The sequence below is a fragment of the Barbus barbus genome (genome assembly GCF_936440315.1).
Source record: "Barbus barbus genome assembly, chromosome: 44".
Classification (NCBI taxonomy): Eukaryota; Metazoa; Chordata; class Actinopteri; order Cypriniformes; family Cyprinidae; genus Barbus; species Barbus barbus.
The window spans coordinates 12,793,041-12,818,535 of NC_136722.1; the positions used below are offsets into that span (position 1 = coordinate 12,793,041).

General features: G+C 36.1%; 1 protein-coding gene across 1 annotated transcript; it reads left to right on the top strand.

Moving 5' to 3' along the window:
- The first annotated feature begins 840 nt into the window (after window positions 1–840).
- LOC306863621 (phosphatidylinositol 5-phosphate 4-kinase type-2 alpha-like) lies at window positions 841–25,443 on the top strand. The gene is made up of 10 exons (XM_079407072.1): window positions 841–1,738; window positions 12,653–12,750; window positions 13,082–13,178; window positions 16,939–17,091; window positions 17,201–17,347; window positions 17,433–17,471; window positions 20,461–20,574; window positions 20,725–20,965; window positions 21,427–21,530; window positions 22,461–25,443. Exons 1-10 carry the CDS (start codon window positions 1,598–1,600, stop codon window positions 22,539–22,541), a joined length of 1,215 nt encoding a protein of 404 aa, XP_079263198.1. The 5' UTR covers window positions 841–1,597; the 3' UTR covers window positions 22,542–25,443.
- Window positions 25,444–25,495: the final 52 nt, after the last annotated feature.

Here is a 25,495-nt window from a genome sequence, read left to right on the forward strand (position 1 = left end):
CAGGGGCCTACATAAAAGAACAATATTAAAAAAACTAATACAGAACACCTTTCAACAAGATAAATAATTAATATCTTAATAAATGATTTCTACAAAACATAAACATACCAGCAACGCTAAGAGATGTGTTTGGGTTTCTGTTTAGCTTGCTGCTGTTGCTAGGAGACAGATGTGACGTTTCACCTGTAGGTGGGGCAAGAATCACTCCCAAACACATTTGGTCATTTATTTATTTATTTGTTTAAAATATGTCGGTCATGAACCGTTAGGTGCCTCTGACGTAATCATTTTTAAAATTATACACAAAATAATTCAATATATTATCAGAAGAACTGGGCAATTTTAAGGTGTCCTTGTTACACGTTACATGTACTTACTATTATAATAACAATAAATTATGCATAATTGCATGCAAGTAAACCTAAGACAAACCCTAATCCTAACATGAAGTACATGAAGTTAATTAATATTACTCAGTAGTTAAATGTATGCACTGTAACAAGGACAACTTATAATAAAGTGTAACGCAGAAGCTTTTCCAGTATCTAAACAGCAGTAAATGCCGTCCCCATAAAACATGAAATATCCACTGAAACGTGAATTAGGCTGTATAGCGATCAGCCAAATCAATGTCTTATTTATTTGTTGTTCTAAAAGTTTTGGCATTATTAGTATTATTTTTCTATCTATCTATCTTGAATTGACCTTTGTTCCAAATAAAAATTGTGTTCGGCTTTTCTAGCCATTTATGATTTTTCCCTATGAATCTAGATTGACCTCAATGAAAATAAATATTTGAGTTATAAATCAAAGCGTGTATGCGTGTGCGCGCGTTTGTGTGCGTGTGCATGTAGCTGTCAGTCCGTCAGTATAGCAGTGCGGATGAGCCGGATACAACAACTTCAAGCAATATCGCTGACAACATTCACACCGAATTCAGACTCGGACACGTTCCGCACTCGGAATACTGGCTGCGCCTAAAAATAAACACCTTTTCGGGGCAGACAAACGACAAAGAAAGAAAGTGGGAGTGGGATTTTGCTTGAGACATATTTGAAGGGTTGTTGGCTAAGCCTGACTGGGGTGAGTTAGCATGCTAACGGAGCAGCGCCGCAGTGGATGTTTTTCCACCCGCTCTTTTTTCTTCAAATTAAACTGACGTCGCTCAAATTGCATTTTATTCTTCATTTTCAGTGGTATCGGTCAGTATTTGGTTTGTTTTTTTCTTTAGGCGAAGTGTTAGAAAAGCTCCCGAGGGGGAGACTGGCTTGGCAGGCTAGCTATTTAGCAAGTAAGGAGGGCTTACTAATGAAGTCTTAAGGAGCTTTTACAGTTTACGGACGATAACTTACAAATAATACGGCGTTTTGCTCTGAACTTAAATGGTATATGTAACAGTAGACTGTTTTAGCACAATTTGGCGAGATATTCATCTATCTAGCGAGCTAATAGTTGAGTTTGTACAGCTAGCTGGCTGCGGTTAGCTAACTGAACGTTATGCCAAATGATATTTTACTAAGAGACAGTTATGACCTCACTAGCTTAATTAAAACACTTGTCACTGTGTGATAGTTAATTTATTGTTATACAACAAACAATGGCCTCGGTTGGTAACACTGTCTCATCGTTTGCGAGCAAAACAAAAACGAAGAAGAAACACTTCGTGGCTCAAAAAGTGAAGCTGTTTCGTGCCAGCGACCCTCTCCTCAGTGTCCTCATGTGGGGAATAAACCATTCGGTGAGTGAAAATCTGCAGTCTTTTTCTTTGTTTGTGTCCGTTATTGATCAGTGCATTAGAGTTAACGAGAAAAAAGAAGTTCAGCTTGTCTCGCAACCGACAATTGGCACCAGCTGTTGGGTAACGCTACATGCACTTCATGACCATCAGAGGTCTGCTTTGATTTTCTCTTGCCTAACCTTCAGTTTAATGGACAACATTCTGTTTTGCTCCACTTGCAGTTGCATATTAATACGTTGCTTATAGCTTGAGAACAAACCTGTCAATGTTTATAGAAAGAACTGTTCCCTTAGGGTTATTGTACCTGTCAAAAACTTCTGCAAACGTGATCATGTTAATGGAAATTAGTGTAAAACCTTATTTTTTAGGCTTATACAGTAATGAATCTTATTTGTAAGTCTTATTTGTAATGTCCTTTTTTGTGCATGCAAAGAGGTTGCAAAATAATATGAGTTGTGGGTGAGTAATCGTTTCCTGTTGGAAGTTTTGGTTGCGAGATGATAAGCTTAGAGGTTTGCTGAAGCAAGACTCATCTCAGCTGACTACTGACTGTTATTGCTTGTACCATTATCTGTCTTTGGAGAGGAAAGCCTTGCTGATGTGTTTCTCTTATAGGCCTATGCATTTTATTTGGGAGTGGTTCATGTTCATATAGCTCTGTTTCACTGTATTTTGAGATTTTTGGAATTGTCTTAAAATGTCATTCTTTTAAAGTCTTTTAATGAGTTACAGCTTGTTTTCTGTTTCTTCTTTTTCTACACTGTCTGGTGACATTTTCCAAATGGTAGCTGTGTTTAGTTGTCTGAGACATATTAAAGTTTTGTTATTTTCCAGTCACACATACCATCCTTAAGTGTCATTTTACTGATTTATTTGTATATTTACAGTGGATAAATGTAGCCTACATTGATGGTTGACATTTAAGAAAATGTTCCAGTAGAAAAGGCATGAAAATAATGTAGCTATTTGTATTGTACGTATGGCCTTTTGTGAAAGCACATCCTCATTGTCCTTTGTCAAAAATAATTTTGTCATAATTTTAAAAAACACTCTGAACATTTAGGAAAAGATATCCAAAAATACACTTAAGCATAAGTGTTTATATGAATATTAATACTGATATTAGTTATTATTTCTATTTATTCATATGGGTTAATATTGGATATGTAATTGTGGATACTTTTTCCATATTTTTTATTACTTTTGCCCTCATCTAACCTTTACTTGCATCAACAAAATATTAATTTTAGTTTTTACAGGATTTGTTATTAGTATTAGTATTATTATTTAACTAATTGTACTTAAAAATATATTGTGTGATATAATTTTAAAGTAATTATTGACTATTTGTTATGGCCAGAATTATAATGTTGTTTCTTGTTAAAGTCACAATGTAACAGAAGTAGCAACAGATCTTTTCTTCTGTTTTGGGATATACATTTGCATGAAACTGATTATTTAAGAAAAAAGTAAGACTTTGAGCATGACTTTGAGCAGTAAGAGTTGGTTCTATCCATTGGTTTTTGTCTTAATGGAGACCGATCTGAATATTTCACTTGCATACTGAATTATTACATTGTAATAAACACTCATGTTGTGTTCTGGTCACACAATAAGCTCAAATCAGTGAGGTTTACAACCAATCAGTTCCAACAAGAAATACAAAAACCGTGCTAATGGAAAGAAAACAAGCTGACAAAAATTGAATTCAAGGTTAGCTGATAATATAGCATAATAAGGGATTTACAAGCAGTTTTTAAAAAGGTTAAATGATTTCTAGCACAGCAGAAGGGTTAAAAATGACAAACTCAAAAAGAAATTAAATGCATTCATAGACGAATCATACAGAAGATGGATTTAGAAAATGTTTTCATTTCATTCTGACTTTAATGTTGTTTTATGTAAAATTATTAAATCACAGCCATTTGTTAGGTTGTTTTGCATGCTATAAACATCAACAGAGAGCTGCGATGCTTTGTACGATGGGTCAAAGCCGAGGTCAGGTCTTGGTCTTGCAGGGCTGGAATGGAATTGGAGAGAGGAGGAGGCCAAAAATCGCAAGAGAGAAGCAGAGAACAGATCCTTCCTTATCTGTGACAGCTCCATCAGTTAAATACATTGACCGCTGTTGACTGGAGCCAAGTAGCACTACTACATTCTGTAGACTGCAAGTGGATATTTAGTGTAGAAAATTTTAGATATCAAGCAACTCTGAGAGCATGTGGTCAAGAAAGTTGAGGGTGGAGTAGTTGGTCCAGCTCTCTGTGGTGCTTCCACTGCTAATGAATCATGCATGCAGCTGCAGGCCCTCACTGAGCTCAGACTACTAAACAGAAAAGCAGCAGCTCTTGACCACTAAGGACCACGATGCTTGAATTTGATTAGCGAACCAGTGAATGGGGAAAATAATGTAACCTTATTCTGTCTTATATCAAGGAGTATCTCAGCTTTTGTGTTCTCAAGCTGTTGGTTTTTGTGCGTCTACTAAAGACTAATTTGTATGTGCATTGAGATTGATATGAGAATTAATGCTAATAAGGCGGATATTCAGTTTAGATGAGTATGAAACCAAACACTGTGATAAGTGGTTGTTTTAGTCGCTCATGGCTGTTCCTCTACCCTCCCCTTTCTGCTTACTCTGTACAGGTCTTTACTCTCTCTTTTAATCACTTTATCTCTTACTTTTCTCTTTGTTAAGCCCTCCATGCTTGCCAGACTCTCCCGACTTGACCAAGAGTTGCTCTGTCTGTGTCTGGATTGCATAAGGAGTTTCTAAAAATATGCAAGATACAGCAGCCGATCTGTGGCACTGGGAAAATAGACACACTATTTTATTTTTAAACCGCCTAAGGCAAATGCTGATGATCTTCAAAGTCTTTAAAGCTCAATCAGAACGCTTTGATTAGCAGTACATCTGTAGATCATTTTCACATGTTCTTCTCAGTAAAATGCATTTCTACTGAAGTGCATGTGGGATGCTATTTGCCATTTACTTTGTCGTAGGCGTGTCAGGTTCAACAAAAAGAAATTTGCTAATCACCATGCCTTCTTCTTATCTGTGTAGCCATTTCAGTCTGTACTATAAGGAAAGATAAATCAAAATTAACAGTATTGATAGTCAGTTCATTCATAGACACTTCATTGTCTTCTTTATTTGCAAGGCTTACCCAATGACGTCTACACAAATTCAGCATGCCTAAATTTGTTATTCATATGAGGGCAGTACAGGTGAATGACCTGCGTAACGGATTTACCTCAACCTTGAGTAGTCAAAGATCAACATGTGCCTTTTAATCACACACATGCTGTCGTTAAAACAAACTAATAGATTGCGGGTGACGGCTCTGTCTAAATGCTTCAACAATCAATGTATTTTTAATACAATTATTCGTGTTGCTGTTGCTGACTAACATTTATGCCTGTGAGCAAATAGCAAGACATTTTTAAACACTGTCATTAATATAGCAGCTCAGTATCAGCATTCACAGCTGATGAACTTTTATTTTAGAGTGTAAATGAAATGGCTTTAATGCATGTGGGCAAACTATGAATAGCCTCATGTGACCTTTTAGGGCGTTTTCTTTAGCCTTCCTCAATAATTTGAATAAGAATTTGGTTAGATAAATTCCTTCCTGATTTCCACAACACTTTTTCTTTGTATTAAAGCCTAAATAGGTTTTCAGAATGAAGTCTGCTGACACTGATAGTGTTATTCTGTCATCATTTACTCACCTGTTCTTCTGTTGAACACAATAAAAATGTCCATATGAAAGTCAGTTGGTTTTAAATTTGCTTTGGGCCCCACTGACTTTCATTATATGCACAAAAACAGTTAAAACATTATTCAAAATGTATTTTTTGTGTTCTACAGAAGATAGAAAATTTTACAAGTTTGTACTGACATGAGGGTGAGTAAATAATGACAGTTAATTTTTGAGTGACCTGTCCCTTTAAGGCAAATTTTCAAATGAACACATTTCTGTTTAATTTGTCAAAATATAATCTTATCCTGTGTTAGATATTTGTTTTTCAACTCCTAGGCACATATGTAATAAATGAAGGCATTGTTGACGTCAAGGATGAAATACCGAACACCCCACTAGGACTGCTAGATATGACTGCACTGCTTAGAAACAAAGAGCTTTATAAACATCTGGTAGGAGGTTGAGCATTCTCTGAACTAGGCGTCCTGCACTGATGGAGTGCAAGCTTGTCAGCTCTGTAGCGGAAAACCTGACTTCGCTACCATGGAGACAAACAGGAAGTGGTAGTGTGAAACTTGGCCGATGAGATGGGGGCACAGAGATAGTGCTTAGTTCTAACAAATGAAACCGTTGCTGCAGACTTGTTAAACACCTATAACATGGCCTCAGTGTGATGGGGACTCTATAGCAGTCGCTTTTGGAAGTTATTTGTATTTATGTAAGTATGAGGGAGCAAGCCGAGGAGATCCTGTGCAGCTGCCCCTGGCTTTGTTGAAAATGTTAGGCCACTATCCCTGGAACCTCAAATGATCTACCATGTAGGTGGAAACTGGGACAGTGGAGTATGTTGTCTACTCCAGTTTCTCACAGTTTCTAATCTTGTGCAGTGCAACGTCTCTAAAACTGCTCACGCTCCGTCACCGGCTCACTGAGTAAAATTTATTGGATCAAGGTTACCAGCTCTAATGGCTAGCTGTTTTATTTATTTATTTTTTTATTTTACATTTGATTTAAATCAGTATAAGCACTTATTCATGTTAGGTGTTTTTCTTGTAATAGCATATAAATGACTTGGTAAAGTATATTTTGTTTCATTAATTTATACAAATGGACATGTTAGATTGTGTTAAAGGGATTGCTCAGCCTAAAATTTAACTTTTGTCATTTTTTTTTCACCCTCATGTTGTTACAAACCTGTATGATTTACTTTCTTCTCTGGAGCACAAAACAAAAAGATATTTTCAGGATTTTTGATAACCAACCAGTCTTGGTTATACCATTGATTTCCATTATATGGTAAAAAAAAAAAACACAGAGACATTCAAAATATCTTCTATTTTATTAAATAAGGATTATTTAAAGTAAGGATTTATTTAATTTTGGTTACCATGGATTTCCATTGTATGGTTAAAAAACACAGGGACACATTCAAAATATCTTGAATGTGATCTTGAATGTGATCAAATATCTTGAATTTTTTTTCATTTTCAGTTTCAAGTTTGCATGTTATATTTATTTTATTTTATTTCTGGTTTATTTCAATTAATGAAGCCTTTTTATTTTTTTTATGTTACATAACAATAACAACACTTGCTGTCGGTGAATCACTGATGGCTACATTAGAGTAAATTAAATGTTGAAATTGCATTTATTAACTAAATACTTTCACTGAATTAGTTTATTGAAATTGTGAAATTATGAAATGTAAAAAATGTTTAAAAGCAGAAAAAAAATCAGAGAAGTTCACTATGGGGCATTTAGACTCCCAGAAACGATTTATTGTGTGCATTTTGCCACTTTCAGTGTCATTTTTGCCTTTAGCCCTTGTTATTCATGGACCCAAGTGTCATATAATTGTATACCCATGTTTAATAAAATAAGGAACCTACATAGTTCCATATTTGTCCACGTGCTACTGACTCCTTAAAAGGCGTAGGTTTGCTCTCCAAAATAGGCTGTAGCTAGCTACTGAGAGGGCCCCCTGCCGTAGCTGACGGGGGGGTCACAGGGAGCAGTTTCCCTCGGTGCTCGCTGTTGCTCCACTGTTGCCAGTAGACAGGATTTAGTACTCTAGAAAAGCACAGCTCCGAGTCATACCTCATCCTGCTCACACTTGTTTCTGCAAGCGCCTGTTGCCTCTTAACCCCTCACATTACCGTTTATCTTTAATTGCATTTCAAATAAACACCACATTAATCCCATCCTGCAGGGAAAAAACACAGTGGTTTTACTGTGTCACTATGCCACTGTATTTTAAAAGTTATTTAGAACAAAAAGGTGTTGATGGAGATTTTTGTCCCCTTTTTTTGTGCTTTTGGTTTGCACCCTTTTGGTTTGTGGGTGATTTAGTGTCATGTTCTCGTGGTGCGATGTGGCCGCTTCTCTGAATGCTTGTATGTCATCTACAGCAGTGCTCTGCCTGTAGCTCTCTTGATCTTTGATAAATAGTGTGTACAACTGCTTGGCGGAGGCCCAAAGAGCAGTTATGTTTCTTCTGGTCAGACATATCTATTCTATAAAAAGAATGAATGGTTTGTGTCAGCACAATCTAGAGAAAAACTAGTTTCAGTTTTAGCGATGAGTGGGCATAAACTTTCATGAAATTTGCTTCCGTTGTACATAGCGTTGGCTTCCTCATGTGACATGAAAAAAGAGTAATCATATTTACAGTCCAAGCAAAGCATTTTTGTCGAAATCTACCTGGTTTTAAAGCCATGCCAGATTGGCTTATGCTTGGTGTTCCGAATGACCACAGCGTGAAAGATGAGCCTAACTCAAGCAGTAACCACAGCATGCATTACAGCCTCCTTACACTTGCTTGTGTCAGGAGCGAGGTGTTCTAAAGGGTTTCACCGCACAGTGCAGCAGGAGTAAGATTTCTGATCACGTGAAGAGAGTGAGAGAGGCGCTTTCAATGCGAGCTCTTTCGGAGCAGAGCCTGGTTTATATTCGCCGCGTCAGCACGAGCGGCAAAAATGACGCGAATACTGAGGAAACGATGGCGGATGGATGGGACGGAGGATTTGGTTTTCAAGCTAAAGTAAAATAAAAGACTGCTTCTTAAACCAGAGAAGGAGAACATGTTGGTTTTGTCTTTGCTGTTTATCTCACGTTACGCTATGGAGGCTTTCTTTAAATGTTCTTTATTTATTTGATTCCTCCGTGTTTGTTAAACGTTCTGGTGTAGCCTATGCCATGCCTCGTTTATGTTAATTACATTATATAAGTTAGTTTGTAGCCTACTGTTTTATTGTTGCTGTGCTTTTCAATTAAGAATAATAATGAATCTTTCAATCATTTGTTTTAGTTTTAAACAGTGAATAGATTCAAGCAAAACAGACAATTATCTTTTCTTGTAAAAAAGTGACAAGGTTGTGAATTCAAAAGTGAAAGAGTCCGAAGCCCGGCTTATAGCACAGCAAAAAAGGAACTCCCATTCACAAAATTCAAATCCCAAATATGAAAAAGAACAGGTTGAATGTTAACCACTTTTGTTACCATAAACGTAAACATAAACTTTCCTTTTGTCTTCATTAATACCTTAATGCCAGATTTATTCAAACATAATTATAAGTAAAAAATCTCCTATTCAGTGTTGTTTTATAGCTAACTAATGAACTGTGAACAGCGGAAATAACTTTGCTGAGGTAAATGTCACGTTAAGTGACATACTGTTCACAATCTGTTTTATTGGCATCTTTCTACGGTTGAAACACTGATTGAGCGATTACATTAGACAGGCATAAGCCATACTGTATCTTTCAACATCTTATGATGTACATTCATGTGTATTTTGCACTATAACTTATTAAACTGGAAGAGACTTGAACTTGAACTGAGGTGCAATAGCGATCTGTCACGTCACATTTAAAAGCGTCAAAAGTTCAACGAACTGTAATAAATAAAGAACACTGTAGCATACTTTCAATAACAGCATCACACATTTTAATTAATGAACAGTTTAAATCAAATTAAATGAATAATTAATAGGCTAAATAGAACAAGGTAACGTTAGGCTGGATAGACAGCTCATATTTCTAAATGAATAACTCCACTATGGGATCTGTTGTCGCTCTTTTTCTCCGTTATTCGCAAGTATTTTGTAAGAAAATTAAGTGCACGTTTTTATCATGCGTAAAATAACTGATTAACATGGTCGATAAAAATAGCTCATTTTTTACACCAACAATATAGGCTACTATAATAGGTGTACTACTTGCAGAACTGATTTTTCAAACTTGATGTGCTGTTTTGGTAACTTAGGCCAGTTTCAAATCGCATATTTGGCACACTGCCTTTGTCTTGTCCTCACTCAATTTAAAGTGCTCCCACACAGCTGAGGTCTTCGGCATTTTTGTCTTCTCTTCCAGAGGAACTGAATCATGACATTCATGACGTTCACTCATGGGTGATTCATATTCAAGCACGAATGAGAACGCTGGAGAAAAAAAAGAATATTCGAATCTCAAAATTGAAAATTGAATGCCAACCCACCGTATGAATATTCGAACAGTCGAATATTCTGGTCCAGCTCTAGCTTTAATGTCGCTTTTTTTAAAACTGTTAATGCCTTATTGTTGCATTAATTTTGACAGCCCTAAATTCAATAGAGATTTTCTTCACTCACAGTATGAGTTGCAGTCTGACACGTTTTTCCGCTGCAGAGGATGCACTGGAAAGCAAGTGATCTAATGCTACATTTCTCCAAATCTGTTCAAATGAATAAACAAACTCATCAACATCTTGGATGGCCTAAGAGTAATTTTCAGCAAATTTTCATTTTTGGGTCAACTGTTACTTTAAGAAAATTAGCAATCTACAAATAATCAATTTAATTTCTCATTTTTATTTAGAATATCTTTGGCACCATCTAATGCTCACTTAAAGTTGATCTTTAAAAACAAATAATTTAATTAAACATTGTTAGATATAATATTTAACAAATGTATCCATTAACCATAGTGTATGTTACAATGTTGTGATATTCATTTGTAGCAATTAAAACAATTGATTTTATTTATTTTTATTTATTATTTTATTTTAATATTTATTTATTTAGATTAAACATCAACCATTTACCATTTGACCATGAAATAAAATATTAGCATCGATCATGAATTTTACATATCAATACTTTATATAACACATTATGCACAATACACAAGTGGAATTAGGTATACATTACAGAAAGATAGGTCTTAAATTGCATTTTTATTATGTTAGAATAAGCTAATTATCCACAAGGGAAGCTAAATAACTGACTCTTGGATGTCACGTCATGAAGATGTTGACATGCAGAACAAATGAGATATAATCACATTTCCTCAGACTAGAAAAAAAACACATTCTGCCTCTTATACAGTAGGCAGCACTGCTCAGTGCTTACCCACATTTGACCAGCCAATAGGAAAGTCTCTAGAGACCTCAGTGCTCTCCATTCTTTGAGAGGTCACATCGCAGTGGGTCGATGCAATATCTCCTCCATGTCTTGGAAGACAACCTGTCTCCAGCTTCCTGTGAGCAAACTCCGTTAAATGGTGTGACTGACAGTCAGGGAAACCCTAAATTGAATGTCTTTGACCTTTGACTGCTTACAATGTTACTGTGTATTTTCAGTGGAAATGAAGCATTTAGCTGTAACTTTCTCCTTGATTAAAAGCGGTATTTCTTACCGATTATATCTGATTATGTAAGATTCTAAATGACCGTTATCTTCTGTGAATGCATGGCAGTTGATATCACAATTAGGTTGCACAATTTTTCATGTTCTCGTGTATTTGTTTATACATTTAATTTTATGGATTTTCTAAATGATTTCAGGAATAAAAATGTACATATTATTTACAGGAATGCACAATATATTAGTACTCCAGTTATTAACAGACATGATTGATACTGTACATGTTCATATTGTACATTATTATTTTGTGATGCTCAAATTCACTTATAACATTTAAAGCGATATAATTTTTAATGGATCTTTACCACTATCTAATGCTTACCTAAAATTCATCTTTAAAAACACTAGAAATTTAATAATACTATTTAATCTTCTTTAACATCATATCCATTGTTGTTACTGTAAATTATAATGTTGTGATGGCTAAATTCACTTTGTAGCTTTTAAAATGATTGACTTTAGCTTTTAGTGTTTTATTTTTAATTTATTTAGACAAAATAGCATCAAATTCTAATATCCGCCACTTGTCAGCCACAATTTTTATTTTGATGCATCCTTACTTATTTGTACTTTTCATACATTATATTTATTATTTACTGCTCTGCGGATTGTCTGTTGCTGCCGAGTGTCAAACATAAAATCTTTGATTTCCCATGGTGCTTCATGCCTGTTTGATTGCTTATAATTATCCTGGTGCATGCACATCCTCAAACAAACACATTTATCACAGTAATTAAGGCCTTCTGCAGTCCTCTTGAGTTTAGTTAGTGCTATTGTTATTTATTTATTTCTTAATAGAGGGAAAGAGCCTATGAGTCACCAGATCTCTTTGTTGGAATGAAAACTGTCCACAGCAGTTTTAAATTCCCACTTCTCTCAATACAGCAGTAATTTCCGTTATTACGGTTTTATTACAAAAACGCTGTAGTGTTGTTTTCACAAGAGCAAACTGTGCAAAGCAGGAACTGATGACTGTTGAATGTAGCACATTGTTTCAGACCCTGACCGGAGCAAAGCAGAGCATTGTGCCACAGAGATATCGTCCTTTGATGAGCAGAACACATCACTCACACTGATGGCTTTCTGTACCCAGCACATCTCAGCACCTCCTGTTTGTGTGCTTTGATTGGTTCAGTGTCACATAAATAATTATGCTCATCACAAAAATGTGCAGTCACTATAGCTGTTAACCAGTATTTGTAGTTCTGATTGGCAGCAAGTCTTTCAAGTGTGGGAATTATGTTGCTTATTGATAGTCTTTTAGGTGGATTTTGAGTAAATATTCTTTCAAATAATTAAATTAGGGTATTATTTTTCAACATATTTCTACATTTCATTGGCTATTTGTTAATTGTGTTAAATGTATATGTTTATATACGCCAACTTGCACTCAAGATATCGGTGTTGGTCACACGTTTCCATGCCCATATCGAGTGACCATTACATTTGACTCCCATTTAAAGACCCGAACCCTGAGCAAATAACCAGTAACTGAATCTCTCTCCTCTTTCTCTCTCTCATTCTCTCTAGATAAACGAGTTGAGCCATGTTCAGATCCCCATCATGCTTATGCCTGATGACTTCAAAGCCTACTCGAAGATTAAGGTGGACAACCACCTTTTCAACAAGTGAGTTCCTCTCAAGGTTTTCCCCATTCTCAACTGTTATGATCCAACATATTTTAATCTTTTAATCATATTAGAGAGGTGAATCTTATGAAACCTGTGAAGAACATGTCTGAATCATATTTCGTTAAATAACCAGTTCAACTTAAACATATTAAGTTAAAATAAAAAATGTTGGTAGGTCACAGTAGCATTTCATTTAAACCAAGTATAGACTTTATTTAAAGCAAAAAAGCATGGTAAATATGTAACTGACAGACTTTTCTTTGTGAGCCAATCAGACAACTCTCGAGATGTTTCTTCACTTATATCCTTTTTCTTCTTTGCTTTTCAGAGAGAATATGCCAAGCCATTTTAAGTTTAAAGAGTATTGCCCTCTTGTTTTCCGTAATTTGAGAGAGAGGTTCAGCATCGATGACCAGGACTTCCAGGTAGGCTTTGTGAAAGAGAGAGAAATGATCCAAGGTGTCACATTCACAGCATATTACTGCAGTTGAACCACACAAAACACCAGTGTACTCACTACTAAACAATGCAAAATAGATTCAAGTCTCTGTGAGAAAAGCCCATGATTACCAAGAGGTAATTTAGTCATTAACCACTCAATTTGCTGTCGAAATGAAGACCATTATTCCCCATAATAACACAGTAACGTCGGAGCTGTCCTTGCATCCTTCAGCCTCCCACGTACAAACGTTCTTAATTGCCCACATATTCCTTTCCTTATACCCCTTTCATGGAAGAAAATACCTTTTTTAGCAATCAGGGTGCATTAGATTGAAAGGCTTTTCTCAACATTTCTTATTTCGGTTAATGAGGAAGATATGCCTTCGCTCCTCACTGTAATCAGGGTCTTGGTTAGAGCTCCCTGTCTGCTTATGTGGGTTTAAAAGGCATTACGTTGACTGTAAACCTTACACATGTGCAAAAACATCAGCTTCCCAGAATGTACTGCTTATTTTATGGTCTTGATTAGAGACGTTCGGTATGAGCTGTTTACTGCAGATTTTCTAGGCTTCCTATGTTATACATCAGAAAAGAATGAAACCTTCATTGCATTTAAGACAAGCTAGCAGAAAGGGTTTTGCAAATTTAGAAGTGTGAATAACTTTGTATCTTCAAAATAGACTAGTCAGTGGTAAGGAAGCCCTATATCTGGGGGCTGGTGCTCACTTGTAGGCCTCAGAAAACTTCCAAGGGAGCCTCAATGTCTTAAAACAAACATTGAAGTGTAATAGTTGGGTTCCGGAAGTAAAAACCTAATTCATTTTCTCCAAAAGCAAATAGATTTTTTTGTATAACTTTAAAGATGTACTTGCTGTGAGCTCTCAGATTATGAATCAGCGTTATATGCTTTTGTTGAAACATCTGTTCACATCATTTCAACTTATTTTTAAAATAATCATGTTTAACAGCAGAATTTGACTATTGAATACTAGGCATTTTTAATTTGATTCTGTCATTCGAATGATTTGTGGGATTGTAGTTCTTTTCCTCACTAAAGACGTTAAACAGTCTTGTACCTTTTGTCTTTTTGTCTGATTTTCAAAAAAATGTTCTGCTCTATAAAAAAAGTTTGTAATGCTGTGATTCACCTCGTAGCTGGTTTGCTTAGTTCATGGCTCATGATGCTTTAACAAAGACTCTTTTATTAAACCCCTTTGGGGACAATGAATGGAAACAAAAATGCTTCTGGAACCAATATTGTAATTTCCCCCTTAACAATTGTTGTTTGGAAAATGTGGATATATGTGACCCTGGACCACAAAACCAGTCATATTGGTCACTTTTTTGGAATTAAGATGGAATTAAGCTGGATAAAAAAGCTTTCCATTGATGTATGGTTTGTTAGGATAGGACAATATTTGGCCGAGATGCAACTATTTGAAAATCTGGAATCTGAGGGTACCAAAAAAAAAAAATCTAAATATTGAGAAAATCGCCTTTAAAGTTGTCCAAATGAAGTCCTTAGCAAGGCATATCACTAAACAAAAATTAGGTTTTGATATATTTACGGTAGTAAATTTACAAAATATCTTCATGGAACATGATCTTTACTTAATATCCTAATGATTTTTGACATAAAAGAAAAATTTATAATTTTGACCCATACAATGTATTGTTGGCTATTGCTACAAATATACCCCAGCGACTTAATACTGGTTTTGTGGTCCAGGGTCACATCATGTGAGGTAGCATCATTTTAAAAGTGTAATTATTGGCACTGTCAAAGTCATGTAAATTAAATATATGTAATAATAAAGTCCATGAGCATCTTTATAATGAACATGCATTTTTCTAGTCATGCCATGCTATAAAATATTTTATATAATTTTATAGAAACTGAAGGAAAGATATAGAAAATAAAATATATATATATATTTTTTTTAATCTTTATCCTTGATCCTAGTTAAATACTACTAGAAGAGTCATGGGGCCTTTGAATATGACTGTGGACAGTCAATAACAGCCATAAAAAAGAAAAGGTTGAGAACCCCTGCCCTATATAATTATGCTAGTTTAAAGGACTGCTTTACATGTTGGTCATAAATGGGCGGTACTTGGGACCAGACGTTATGCCGCAAGTCAAATGTCTACCTGCATAATAACAGCTGTTTTGTAAAACAGATCTAGCGTAATCCCGCTATGACTTCCTAGAGTTGTGGTTCCTCAGTCCACCCTGCATCCTCTGCCCCATCATCACCACTATTTTCAGCCCATCAACAAACACAACCCTAACCTGCATGACTCAGCCTGTGAAACCTTTAGAAATTTCATATCCTGCTTTTGGTTTTGTTTAATGGCTATACTTGATGAATATAATGAGGAAATACAAGCACATGTAGAAAGAGGCTCTGATACTCAGACTGAGGGAGGTAGTAGGGAAATGTGTGGGTGTGTATGTGTTTGAGGTAGCAGACATTGGGAATGTATGTAAAGTGGTCCGAGCTGCTCTGTGCAGCTGTGTCCTTCACTCACCCTCACGGAGCAGAGACCCTCCGGTCCTTTCAAGTGCATCATGCATCCACCATGAGCTTTTTTAATATATATAAACTGGAACAGACACAAGGGCAGACCACTTCAGTCAGTGAGAGAAAATGGTTGGAAATTGCAGAGTGTCTGCATGTCAGTGGTCATGTGTTTGTGGGCAGGGCAATTACGGTAGTGATTTGCTTACCAGATCATCAGAAACTCTCATACCCTTTTGCACGAGTGCCGGTCCTCAGTCATGAGTTCGGTGAACCTCTTTCGGAACTTGAACTTCAGCTTCAGATCCATTTTTACCAGTGACTTGACTGCCAAACCATGACACAACTGATTGTTACTATTTTACTTGCCCACAAATAAACATGCTTTTTTTTTTAATGCTTTGCTTACATTTGCATCACAGGAAAAATGTATATATTAAATTAGAAAACGGTTATTTTAAACTGTAATATTTCATAATATAACAGTTTTTCTGTATTTTTGATCAAACGCCTTGGTGAGCTTTAGCGACTTCTTTCAAAAACATGAAAAGAAGAACTTACTGACCTCAAACCTGTAAACAGTAGTGCATGATATTCGTAAATAAAATAATTTTATTTCCAATCAAATGTATAGCGGCTCTGCAACACAACAAATGTTGCCCTTCAACTGAATTAAAGAATCACATTGAACACTTTCAGTAGTGATAGAAATTTAGTTTTGTTGCACTGGACTAGCCAAATTGAGTTGTTGTTGTTTTGAAAACTACATTTATCATGCTTCCTGGATAACGACATTAATGGTTCTTGGATTGAAACCAGCAGGTTCAAGGGGCAGGTGCTGGCTGATTTTCTGGCTCAGAACAGCCTTTTACATTAGCATGTGTAACAGTGCCAGATTGAGTGGAAAATGGAGAGAATTGATGCTTTTTAAATTTATTAATCAATTGCTATAAACATTGGTTTGTGTAAAGAAAATGAGTAAATATTTGCGAAGTTAAGAAAACAGCTGTTTCAACTTTTCTGCTGTAAATTACCACTCATTTCTAATTCAGTGTGATGGTGTAGAAATCTCACTTCTGTGTGTAAATGAGTGCAAGACTTTCTCCCAGTACAGAACGAAATAAAAGTGATAAATAAAATAATAAAAGTATCACTTAGTCTCATCCATCTTTGTGTGCATTTATTATGTGTGCTAAGACCTCTTCCCCATGTGTGTTGGCAGAACTCTTTGACCCGCAGCGCGCCCCACGTTAGTGAAGCTCAGGGCCGTAGTGGTGCTCGCTTCCACACCTCCTACGACAAGAGGTACGTCATCAAAACCATAAGCAGCGAGGACGTGGCTGAGATGCACAACATCCTCAAAAAGTACCACCAGGTGCGAACAAGCTCATACATTCCCCATGTTTTACCAGTAATTTGTACATTTACATGCACATATCTTGTGAGCTGGGTATAATGTATTTTTAATGTCTTTTTCACTGCAGTATATTGTGGAATGTCATGGTACCACACTGCTGCCACAGTTTCTAGGCATGTACCGCCTCACTGTAGACGGAGATGAAACTTATATGATTGTCACACGCAACGTTTTCAGTCACCGGTTGTCCGTGTATAAGAAATATGACCTGAAGGTAAGCATTATGATAAATGACTGGCCAAGTCAAACCAGATGACAGTTATGATATGGTTTGACGTTTCAATTTTTCTTCTCTGTAGGGGTCTACTGTTGCCAGAGAGGCAAGTGACAAAGAAAAGGTCAGTTTCGCCCTCTAACACAAAAATCTGATCTGAATGTTTCAAATGTTGACTTCTCCGATCTTTCTTTTGTTGGTTTGTTGGTTGGTTTGTGTGTATTGTATGTCAGGTCTCTTTGCTTGTGGTTCTTTCTGTAGTGGCTAATCATTTGTCACTTCAAGCACCTTAATTTACTGTGAAGCAGAGAGTGAGGCGTGCTGGTTTTAGAGCGTCTGTGTGATTATCGGGTACACAGATGTAGATCTATCCTATACTTAGAGTGTCAAGGTGAAGCAGAGTCCATGGTGCTTTTTTAAGCTATGGAGATTAAAGCAAGAGGCTGTAGGCTTCATTAGCATCAACACTGGCACTGAAAATAAAACGGATGATTTAATGACAGTGGTTGGGCTGTGTGCCTGTTCACACGAACGTAACAAAGAAGAAATATGTTAAGTTAGCTATGTATCCTTGTAATTTCACGTGTCTGTCTATTATTAGGAATTAGTTTGCATAGTCATGCATGGTGTATTTTTGTTCAACCAAAGAAATCCGTGTGTGTATATATAGTAATAAGTACAAGTAATCCTACTAGGCCAAGTTAAAGTTATCTGTATAAATCCAGCCCAAATGCAGCCAATGAGTTAAAATAACAGATGGTCCACTGGTGGTCTGAGGGGCATGAGGTTACCCAACGTCTATTTTAATCCTTTTATTCTGTCACAGGGCCATAGGCCCTAATCACGGGCATATCCTTGGACACTTTCTAGGGTGTGTAGCCCTCCTTGTTTTTGGTTTGCTTTTTTTTTTTTTTTTTTTGGAGGGGGATAAAAGGGGAAATTCTCACATTTTCTCCATTCATAGCTACATACAGAAAAAAAATCGCCAGCTTTGAACAGCAGCACTCAAGTTTTTTGTAAACACTTGTTCCCCCAGAGATTACATTGCAAAAAAAGAAAGAAAAATAAGAAAAAAGCTATTACTTAAATTATAAAAACTGAAACTAAATTATATTATTAAATATTATCAACTATTCTCTATAATCAATTAAATGTAATATTTAAAATATATATTTTAAAACTAGTCTTATGACAAAATTTTGCATAAAATGTATCTGGTTGTTAAAGATTTTTAGACATTTCTACTGAAAATCAAGACTAAAATGCTGATTAGAGAAATTATGTTAAAATTATTTTGCAGCCCATCTCTCATCTGTCACACAGATTTACTCTCACTGTAAAAATCTGCCATTTTTTTTAATTTACAGTGCTTTCCACTCATATCTAATGTTATTTTGTTCCCATTTTTCGCTCGAATGTCTGAATAAATGTTGACCCTGTAGCTGTTCTGTTACAGGCCAAATGTAGCTTTACAAAAATAGAGGAGTAGAAAGAAGGGTTAATTTTCTTCAAATGCTCTGTTAGTTTTTTTAAGAATAGCCTTTTTTTTATTATTGTGCCTGTACATGTTGGTACAAATGTGGACTTTGAAGTAGCTTTCTCTGAAATATTTGCAAATCAAATATTTCTGTTCTGGTTTTGCTTAAATATGTAACTTTATTATTCTCACAATGACTTGTATCATTGAGATACTTTTGTGAAGTTTACAGCCACAAATACTTTTTTTTTCTTTTAAACGTAAGTCAAACACTCTTGTATAACAAGCTTAAAGCCGTTTCTCACTAAACGCACATCAGATTATCCTCTTTCTCGGGTTTAGAGTTCTCATCTCAAGCCAGTCAAGGTTTTAACTAGGTTTTGTTTGTTTGTTTGTTTTAGAGGTTATGGTTAAAAGTAGATTTATATATTTTTTTCTTCTGCTATTTTATTTTAATATGGCTTCAACATGAAAAAAAGCATTAGAACCTGGCATGGCATTAAGAAACAAACAAATGAACTAAGCTGGCATATACTATAATATGATTCAGTCCTCCAGCAGGTTAAAAAATTCTCATTTTGCTCCATGCCTGCCTACACTCTTAGGAAAAAAAGGTACGAAGCTGTCACTGGGGCAGTACTCTAAGGTACGAAAGTTAGCCAAAAAAGTACATCTTTGTACCTACCCATAAATAGTACATATTAGTACTTTAAAAGTACATAGTAGCAAGTCTCTTCACTTTTAAAGTAAAATGGCATTCACAAGTCATTTTACTTTTATAATGTGACACATTTCTGAGTGAAACAGGACTTTCAGTGTATGAAATGAAAAATAACTCTTTGACAGGTGTTTAGAGGGTAGAGGTTAAAAATAAGGAATGTGTATTAATCTTTAATGGATGCAAACCATTTCATTAATGCCCTCCCATAGATGTCTGTTCATCTACAGTGCTTTCCTCGAGCAAACCTATTCCTAATGCTCTTCAACCCACCAACAGGACACACTTCGGCTATCTATACCCTAGATTTCACAATGATATGATAGGTGTATGTTTGCTTTTGAAAGTTGGGAAATCTGCAAATGGTAAAGGTTGTTAAAGTCCATTAATATGGTTTTACTGGAGTCTGGAGCAAGGATACCAAATAAGCTAATTACACAGAATTGCTGGAGTCAGTTCATTCTGGAAGTTTAAATCAGACGAAATATTTTTACCTGCATTCCTTTTCAATAGTTCGAGCGAGCCATAAAAATGTATCACTAATTATTGAATAATGAGTAATTGTTGAGTCATAACTGATTTTTGTGATGTCAGTGCAGCATTAATTTAATTTGTAGGCCATTCTGAATATCTCTAAACACAAATGTAGATCAGCTAGTCAGGCTGTTGCCTCATTTGTTCATTTGAGGGTTCCTGGATGCTACATGCAGCTGAACATGCCAAACTGGCTTTTTCTTATGAATCTAGAGCACCCCCTGCTGCGCCGTGTGATATTTACATGACATGAACAGCATGTCAGGACCTGAATTCATTTTAATGTTAATAATGAATCAACCTCTTGTGAAGCACTTAAAAGAGCCTGCAAGTGCAAGTGAGCATCTTTAACACACTAAATGTTGTTTCCCTTTTTTGCACCAGGCTAAAGAACTCCCCACATACAAAGACAACGACTTTATCAACGATGGACAGAAAATATACATTGATGAAGAGTGTAAGAAAATCTTCCTCGATAAGCTGCGAAAGGACGTGGAGGTAAATGATTTAAAAGAATTCGCTTTTTCACTCTGTCTGCCTGCTACGGATACAATGACTCATTTATCTTGAATACTCACTTTGTCACTTCCTCTTTCTTTCTACTATCAATCTGTTGTTGTTTTTCGCCTCCCTCATCTCTCTGTCTAGTTCCTTGCTTTGCTGAAGTTGATGGACTACAGTCTTCTGGTTGGGATCCATGATGTGGAAAGGGCAGAGCAAGAGGAGGTGGAGAGTGAGGATAATGAGGGAGAAGAGGAAGGAGAGAGTGATGGAGGCATTATTGGCACTCCTCCTGACAGTCCCAGTAACACGCTAGACAGCGCTAAACCACTCTCACCGGGAGACTTCGACCCCAGTATTGACGTTTATGCCATCAAAAGCCATGACAGTGAGTGGAGCAGGAAGCATATGTGTTGTCTTATTGAAATGGGTCCTGTGCATGAATTTAACTGTATATGATAAATACACTTTTGAACATATATACTGTATACCAAACCTTAAAGTCAGCATGAAATCAAAATTGCCCCTTTTTCCTCTTTTAATGCATGTCACTGTGGTTATTGTGAACAATTCATCCATGCATGATATTCTTAAAATAAAAGCATTTAATAAAATTTTATAAGTTTCCTCTTTGGATGATGTCAGCAAGAGAAGTAGGTGGTGAAAATAATTTTAATAGTCAAACTTTCCGTTCGGTCTCCATTCTGGTACGTAATGGGCACCTTCCACAATCCAATATATTTTTGATTGATAAGCTAAGACCCATCCTACTTTTTCTGTAATATCACATTATGAAAATTTGTTGCAAGTTCTGTTTTCATAAATGATGAATGTAACTTTTTCCTCCAGATTCTCCAAGAAAGGAGGTCTATTTTATGGCTGTTATTGACATCCTGCAGCATTATGATGCCAAGAAAAAGGCCGCTCATGCAGCCAAGACAGTAAAGCATGGGGTGAGTGCTTTGACTTTTACATTTAAATGTCATTTTTCTTAATATTCAGAGTTATATCACTGTAAAATTATTCTGTTAAATTTACTCTAATAAGAAATTCACCGTACTGTGACCGTGTTTGCAATATTATGGCATGGCATATTGGTGCCTATATATAACTTATTACCATGTATTTCATTCTTCAGGATTTCATAACTTCAATATTAACATTATAGAACTTCAAGTTATATAATGTTAGTATACCAATGTACTTGAGCTACCAAAATCTGAATTTTATTTTACAGTGTACCAATAACTATCATAATAATGCAGGTGGTTAAATAGCCACATGATGAATATGACCAATAGTCATGTATGGGTGGTGCACAGGGTCCATACACTCAAAGACAAAAACAATCAGGGTAACACACATAAATTAAAAATAATGCAATAAATATAAACTAACCAACAAAAAATGTAACACGAAACACTTTAATGTACATAACTGATAACAAAAATATGAAGAAACAAAACTATTTAAATAAAATATAATCATGTGTGATGTGTCCCCCTGGGACTTCTGGGCTTTTCTTTTCACTGTTCACCATAAATTATATAATAATTAGTTATTTTTACTTCCAAAAGAACACAAATTTTATTGTCTTTTGTTAAAGTGTGTACAGTTTTGCAGTATATGCTTAATTAAAAAAATATATTTTTCTGCAAAAAAAACAATACAAACTTTTTTTTTTGTCAGTATATGGAACATGAAAAAAAACTTCTTCTAAAATTACTACTACATTTTTTGAACTTGTACCAGGAGTACAGTACAGAGGGCTACTTTGTGTATGTCTCCCAAGCATCTCATTCATCATTTATGCTCTAAAGTGTATGACTGAAACCTTTTCTAGCTTTTATCAAGGCATCGACCTCATACTTTTTTCATCTTAGGCTGGGGCAGAGATTTCCACCGTGAACCCAGAGCAGTACTCGAAGAGATTCTATGATTTCATCACTACCATTCTGCCCTAGTCCGAGGCAGCTGAGCTCAGTCCACGGGGATGAAGAGGGACGCCAGCAGAGGGGTTGAACACTCACTCGCCCGCTCTGCCACAGGGGGGCACCCCTACAGCAGCTACAACCACCATTCGTTTACATTTCGATTTTCATTTATTCGTCTTTCTGTTTTGTGGGACCATGAGAGTGTTGGAAAAGGACAACAGTTCTAAGTTTTTTTGGGGGGGATAGGGCTTTTTACTGCTTTCTTATGCATGCCCCTTAATCTTGTTTGTTCCATTTTATATTTTTCTTGCCTTTTGAAGCGGAAGAGGACGGAGAGAGGAAAGAGAGCTCATGTGCTGGTCTGTGGCTCAGTTAGTAGAATTAGGTCTCTGAAAAAAGGAGGCCAAAACACAACTCCTCGATTGGAACTGTAAGCGTTCTCTAACTGAATCATTCATCAAATCCCTAGCCGAACTCACTTCACGCAACCCTTGGCTGCCCGCTCTGCTTTATTCCACCGGGGTCAACAGCTTCACGGAGACGCACCTGAAGCACTTGACACTCTCCTTACTCGCGTGGTCCTCTTCATTCTCTGGACAGACTAACCAGAAACGCTCTTTGAGCCATTTACAAAAGGAGGACCCTAATTGCCTTGTGTGGACAGACAGCTGAATCTGACTGTTTTGCATGTTCCTTCAGTGTTCTGAGGCAAACGCGTTTGATATGGTGGCAAAGGTTCCGGTAGGTATTTTTTTGTTTGGTTTTTTTATTGGAGTTTTGTTTTGCAGCGACTTGACAGGAGGGAGAATGAAGACACTGAGGCAGCAGGATCAGTGGTTTCTCTTCAGTCATCAGTGAATTCTGTTACATTAGTGATTCAGTTGCCATCAGCACCTTAAACTGTTGCACTTTTTATTAGGATCACTCTGTCTGTTACGAGCTGCAACGATAGCACTATGAGACACTGTTCAATGCAGCCTTGCCGTTTCATGTGTTCTCACGCATGCGCTTGTTCTCAACAGACAAAACATAGTTTACCTCTTGCATCGTACCAGGACACACCGATTTGTGTTGTTTCAGTATTCCATGGAGGTTTGGGGAAGGGGTGCTTTGTTGTATTTTTTTTTTTCTCATTCATTTGAAAACATGAAATTGTGTATATGTCTCGTGCGTTTTGTTCGCTTTTTTTTTTTTTTTTTGGAACGTTCAAATTGGTAGCAAAATAGATAAAATGTTGTATATTTTGCACATGATGAATGGAACCAAAATGTTCACGGAATCCTGTTGGTTCAGCAGTGGTATTTACAAGGGAAACATAATACCTGTAACAGAGGAGAATACCTTTATAAATGGCATTGAATTAGAAGCAGGTAATATGATTTAGAGATTAACATGTTTCTTATCTTTTCTAATTCAAAGAAAAAAGCCGCCTCATCCTATGTTGTTTAGACTATTTGATCACTTGCACATATTTTTTCATTGAATTTTAATCCACCAGAATTTTAAAGCACCACTCCGTGATTCAGTAGAAGTGTTCTGATGAATGAAGAATGTTACTGTTTTAAATCATACAACACCAGTACTGTGTAAAAAAAGAAAGGAAAAAGAGAAAAAGATGCATGTTGCATTATTTTTAGTGTTCAGTCTGGTTTAGTCCAGAGATGGTGTATATTCCATGCTTGGTCATATTTTTATTTTTATTTTTCTCCTTGCCCTACACCCCCCACCCCAGGTCTATTTTTTTAAGATAGCCCCATACCTGCTTTATACTGTGTTTTCAATGTATACACTGTGCAAGAGTCGTGCCTTTTTACTCCAAATTATTTAATTCCTTATTTTAAAATCTTTTTTTCTCCCCTCCAAACAGAAGTAAAATGTTATTTTCTAATAGGGTGGTTGTTGGGAAAAAAAAAATCCAGATGTTTTTTGAGGTGTTTTTTTTTTTTTTTTTTGGTGTTTTGATGTTTCAAAATGTTCTGTTGCTTCAAATGGATACAAGACATTGCATTTTCTGTTCACAACAACACAACACTGAAAAAGTCACAATTTCTCCTTGACTGGCTAATTCTATGTGCAAAGCCTTTTGGACGAGTGTGCATTGTGAATTTGTTGATATGAGTAGGTGTGGCTCTTGTTATAGTGTTAATTGTAAATTGTGTTCAGGCTTTCTACAAGCATTTTTATCTGGAAGTATTATCCGGCTCCATTGTTACAGCGTCTTTGGTTAGTGTTTCATTTTCTTAATAAACGGAGCGCTGCTTGTGCCCTTGGGAAACGGTTGCACAATGGGAAAAGAAACTTTTTTATTGTTCTCATTGGGATGAAAACACCCTGGTCTTATGGTTGTAATATTCACAACAACAAAAAAACAGCACCATGGGCATGACAAAAGAGGCTGTTTTAACGGCAGACTTTGATAGTGTCATCAGAGCATCGCTTCAGCTTCTGATACTGGATTCACACGCAGCGATATATATGTGAATTTCACTAAATGTGAAAAGTGCTACAGTAAGATACAGCCTCACCTCACGCCTTCTTAAAAAACAAAAAACCCTCCACCATGTTCTTCATTTGCCAAAAGCATTTTTCAATGTGTTCATTGATGGATAACTCATCGCATAAGCTTTGGGGAAAAAAAATATAATATACTTTTAGCCATTTTTATTTTCTAAACATTTATGAATGCGATGGATTTTATTTGAATATGCAGGTTTACACGCTTCCTGAAAAAAAATCCCCTCGTTTGTGACGGTTTTAATCTGGATATTGAAGGTTATAGAAGTGATGTGGAAGCGCTCACATGAGTATAAAAGTTGTTTTTGAGAGTAACCAAAGGGGAGGCTGTCTCATGTGTTATGATGTAAACAGATATACACTCCATTCCACAAGCATTGCTCAAAACAATAAAGCACTTTGTCTGCAATTTACGGTGCAACGTCCTGTCATGTTTTCTGCACTTTTAATAATGTGTATTGTCTTTTCTG

Excerpts from the sequence above, each read along its gene's own strand:
- LOC306863621 (XM_079407072.1), top strand. The coding sequence starts at position 1,598 with ATGGCCTCGGTTGGTAACACTGTCTCATCGTTTGCGAGCAAAACAAAA. Across the intron at positions 1,739-12,652 it reads TGTGGGGAATAAACCATTCG|ATAAACGAGTTGAGCCATGT; the intron begins GTGAGTGAAAAT and ends CATTCTCTCTAG. Across the intron at positions 13,179-16,938 it reads TCGATGACCAGGACTTCCAG|AACTCTTTGACCCGCAGCGC; the intron begins GTAGGCTTTGTG and ends GTGTGTTGGCAG.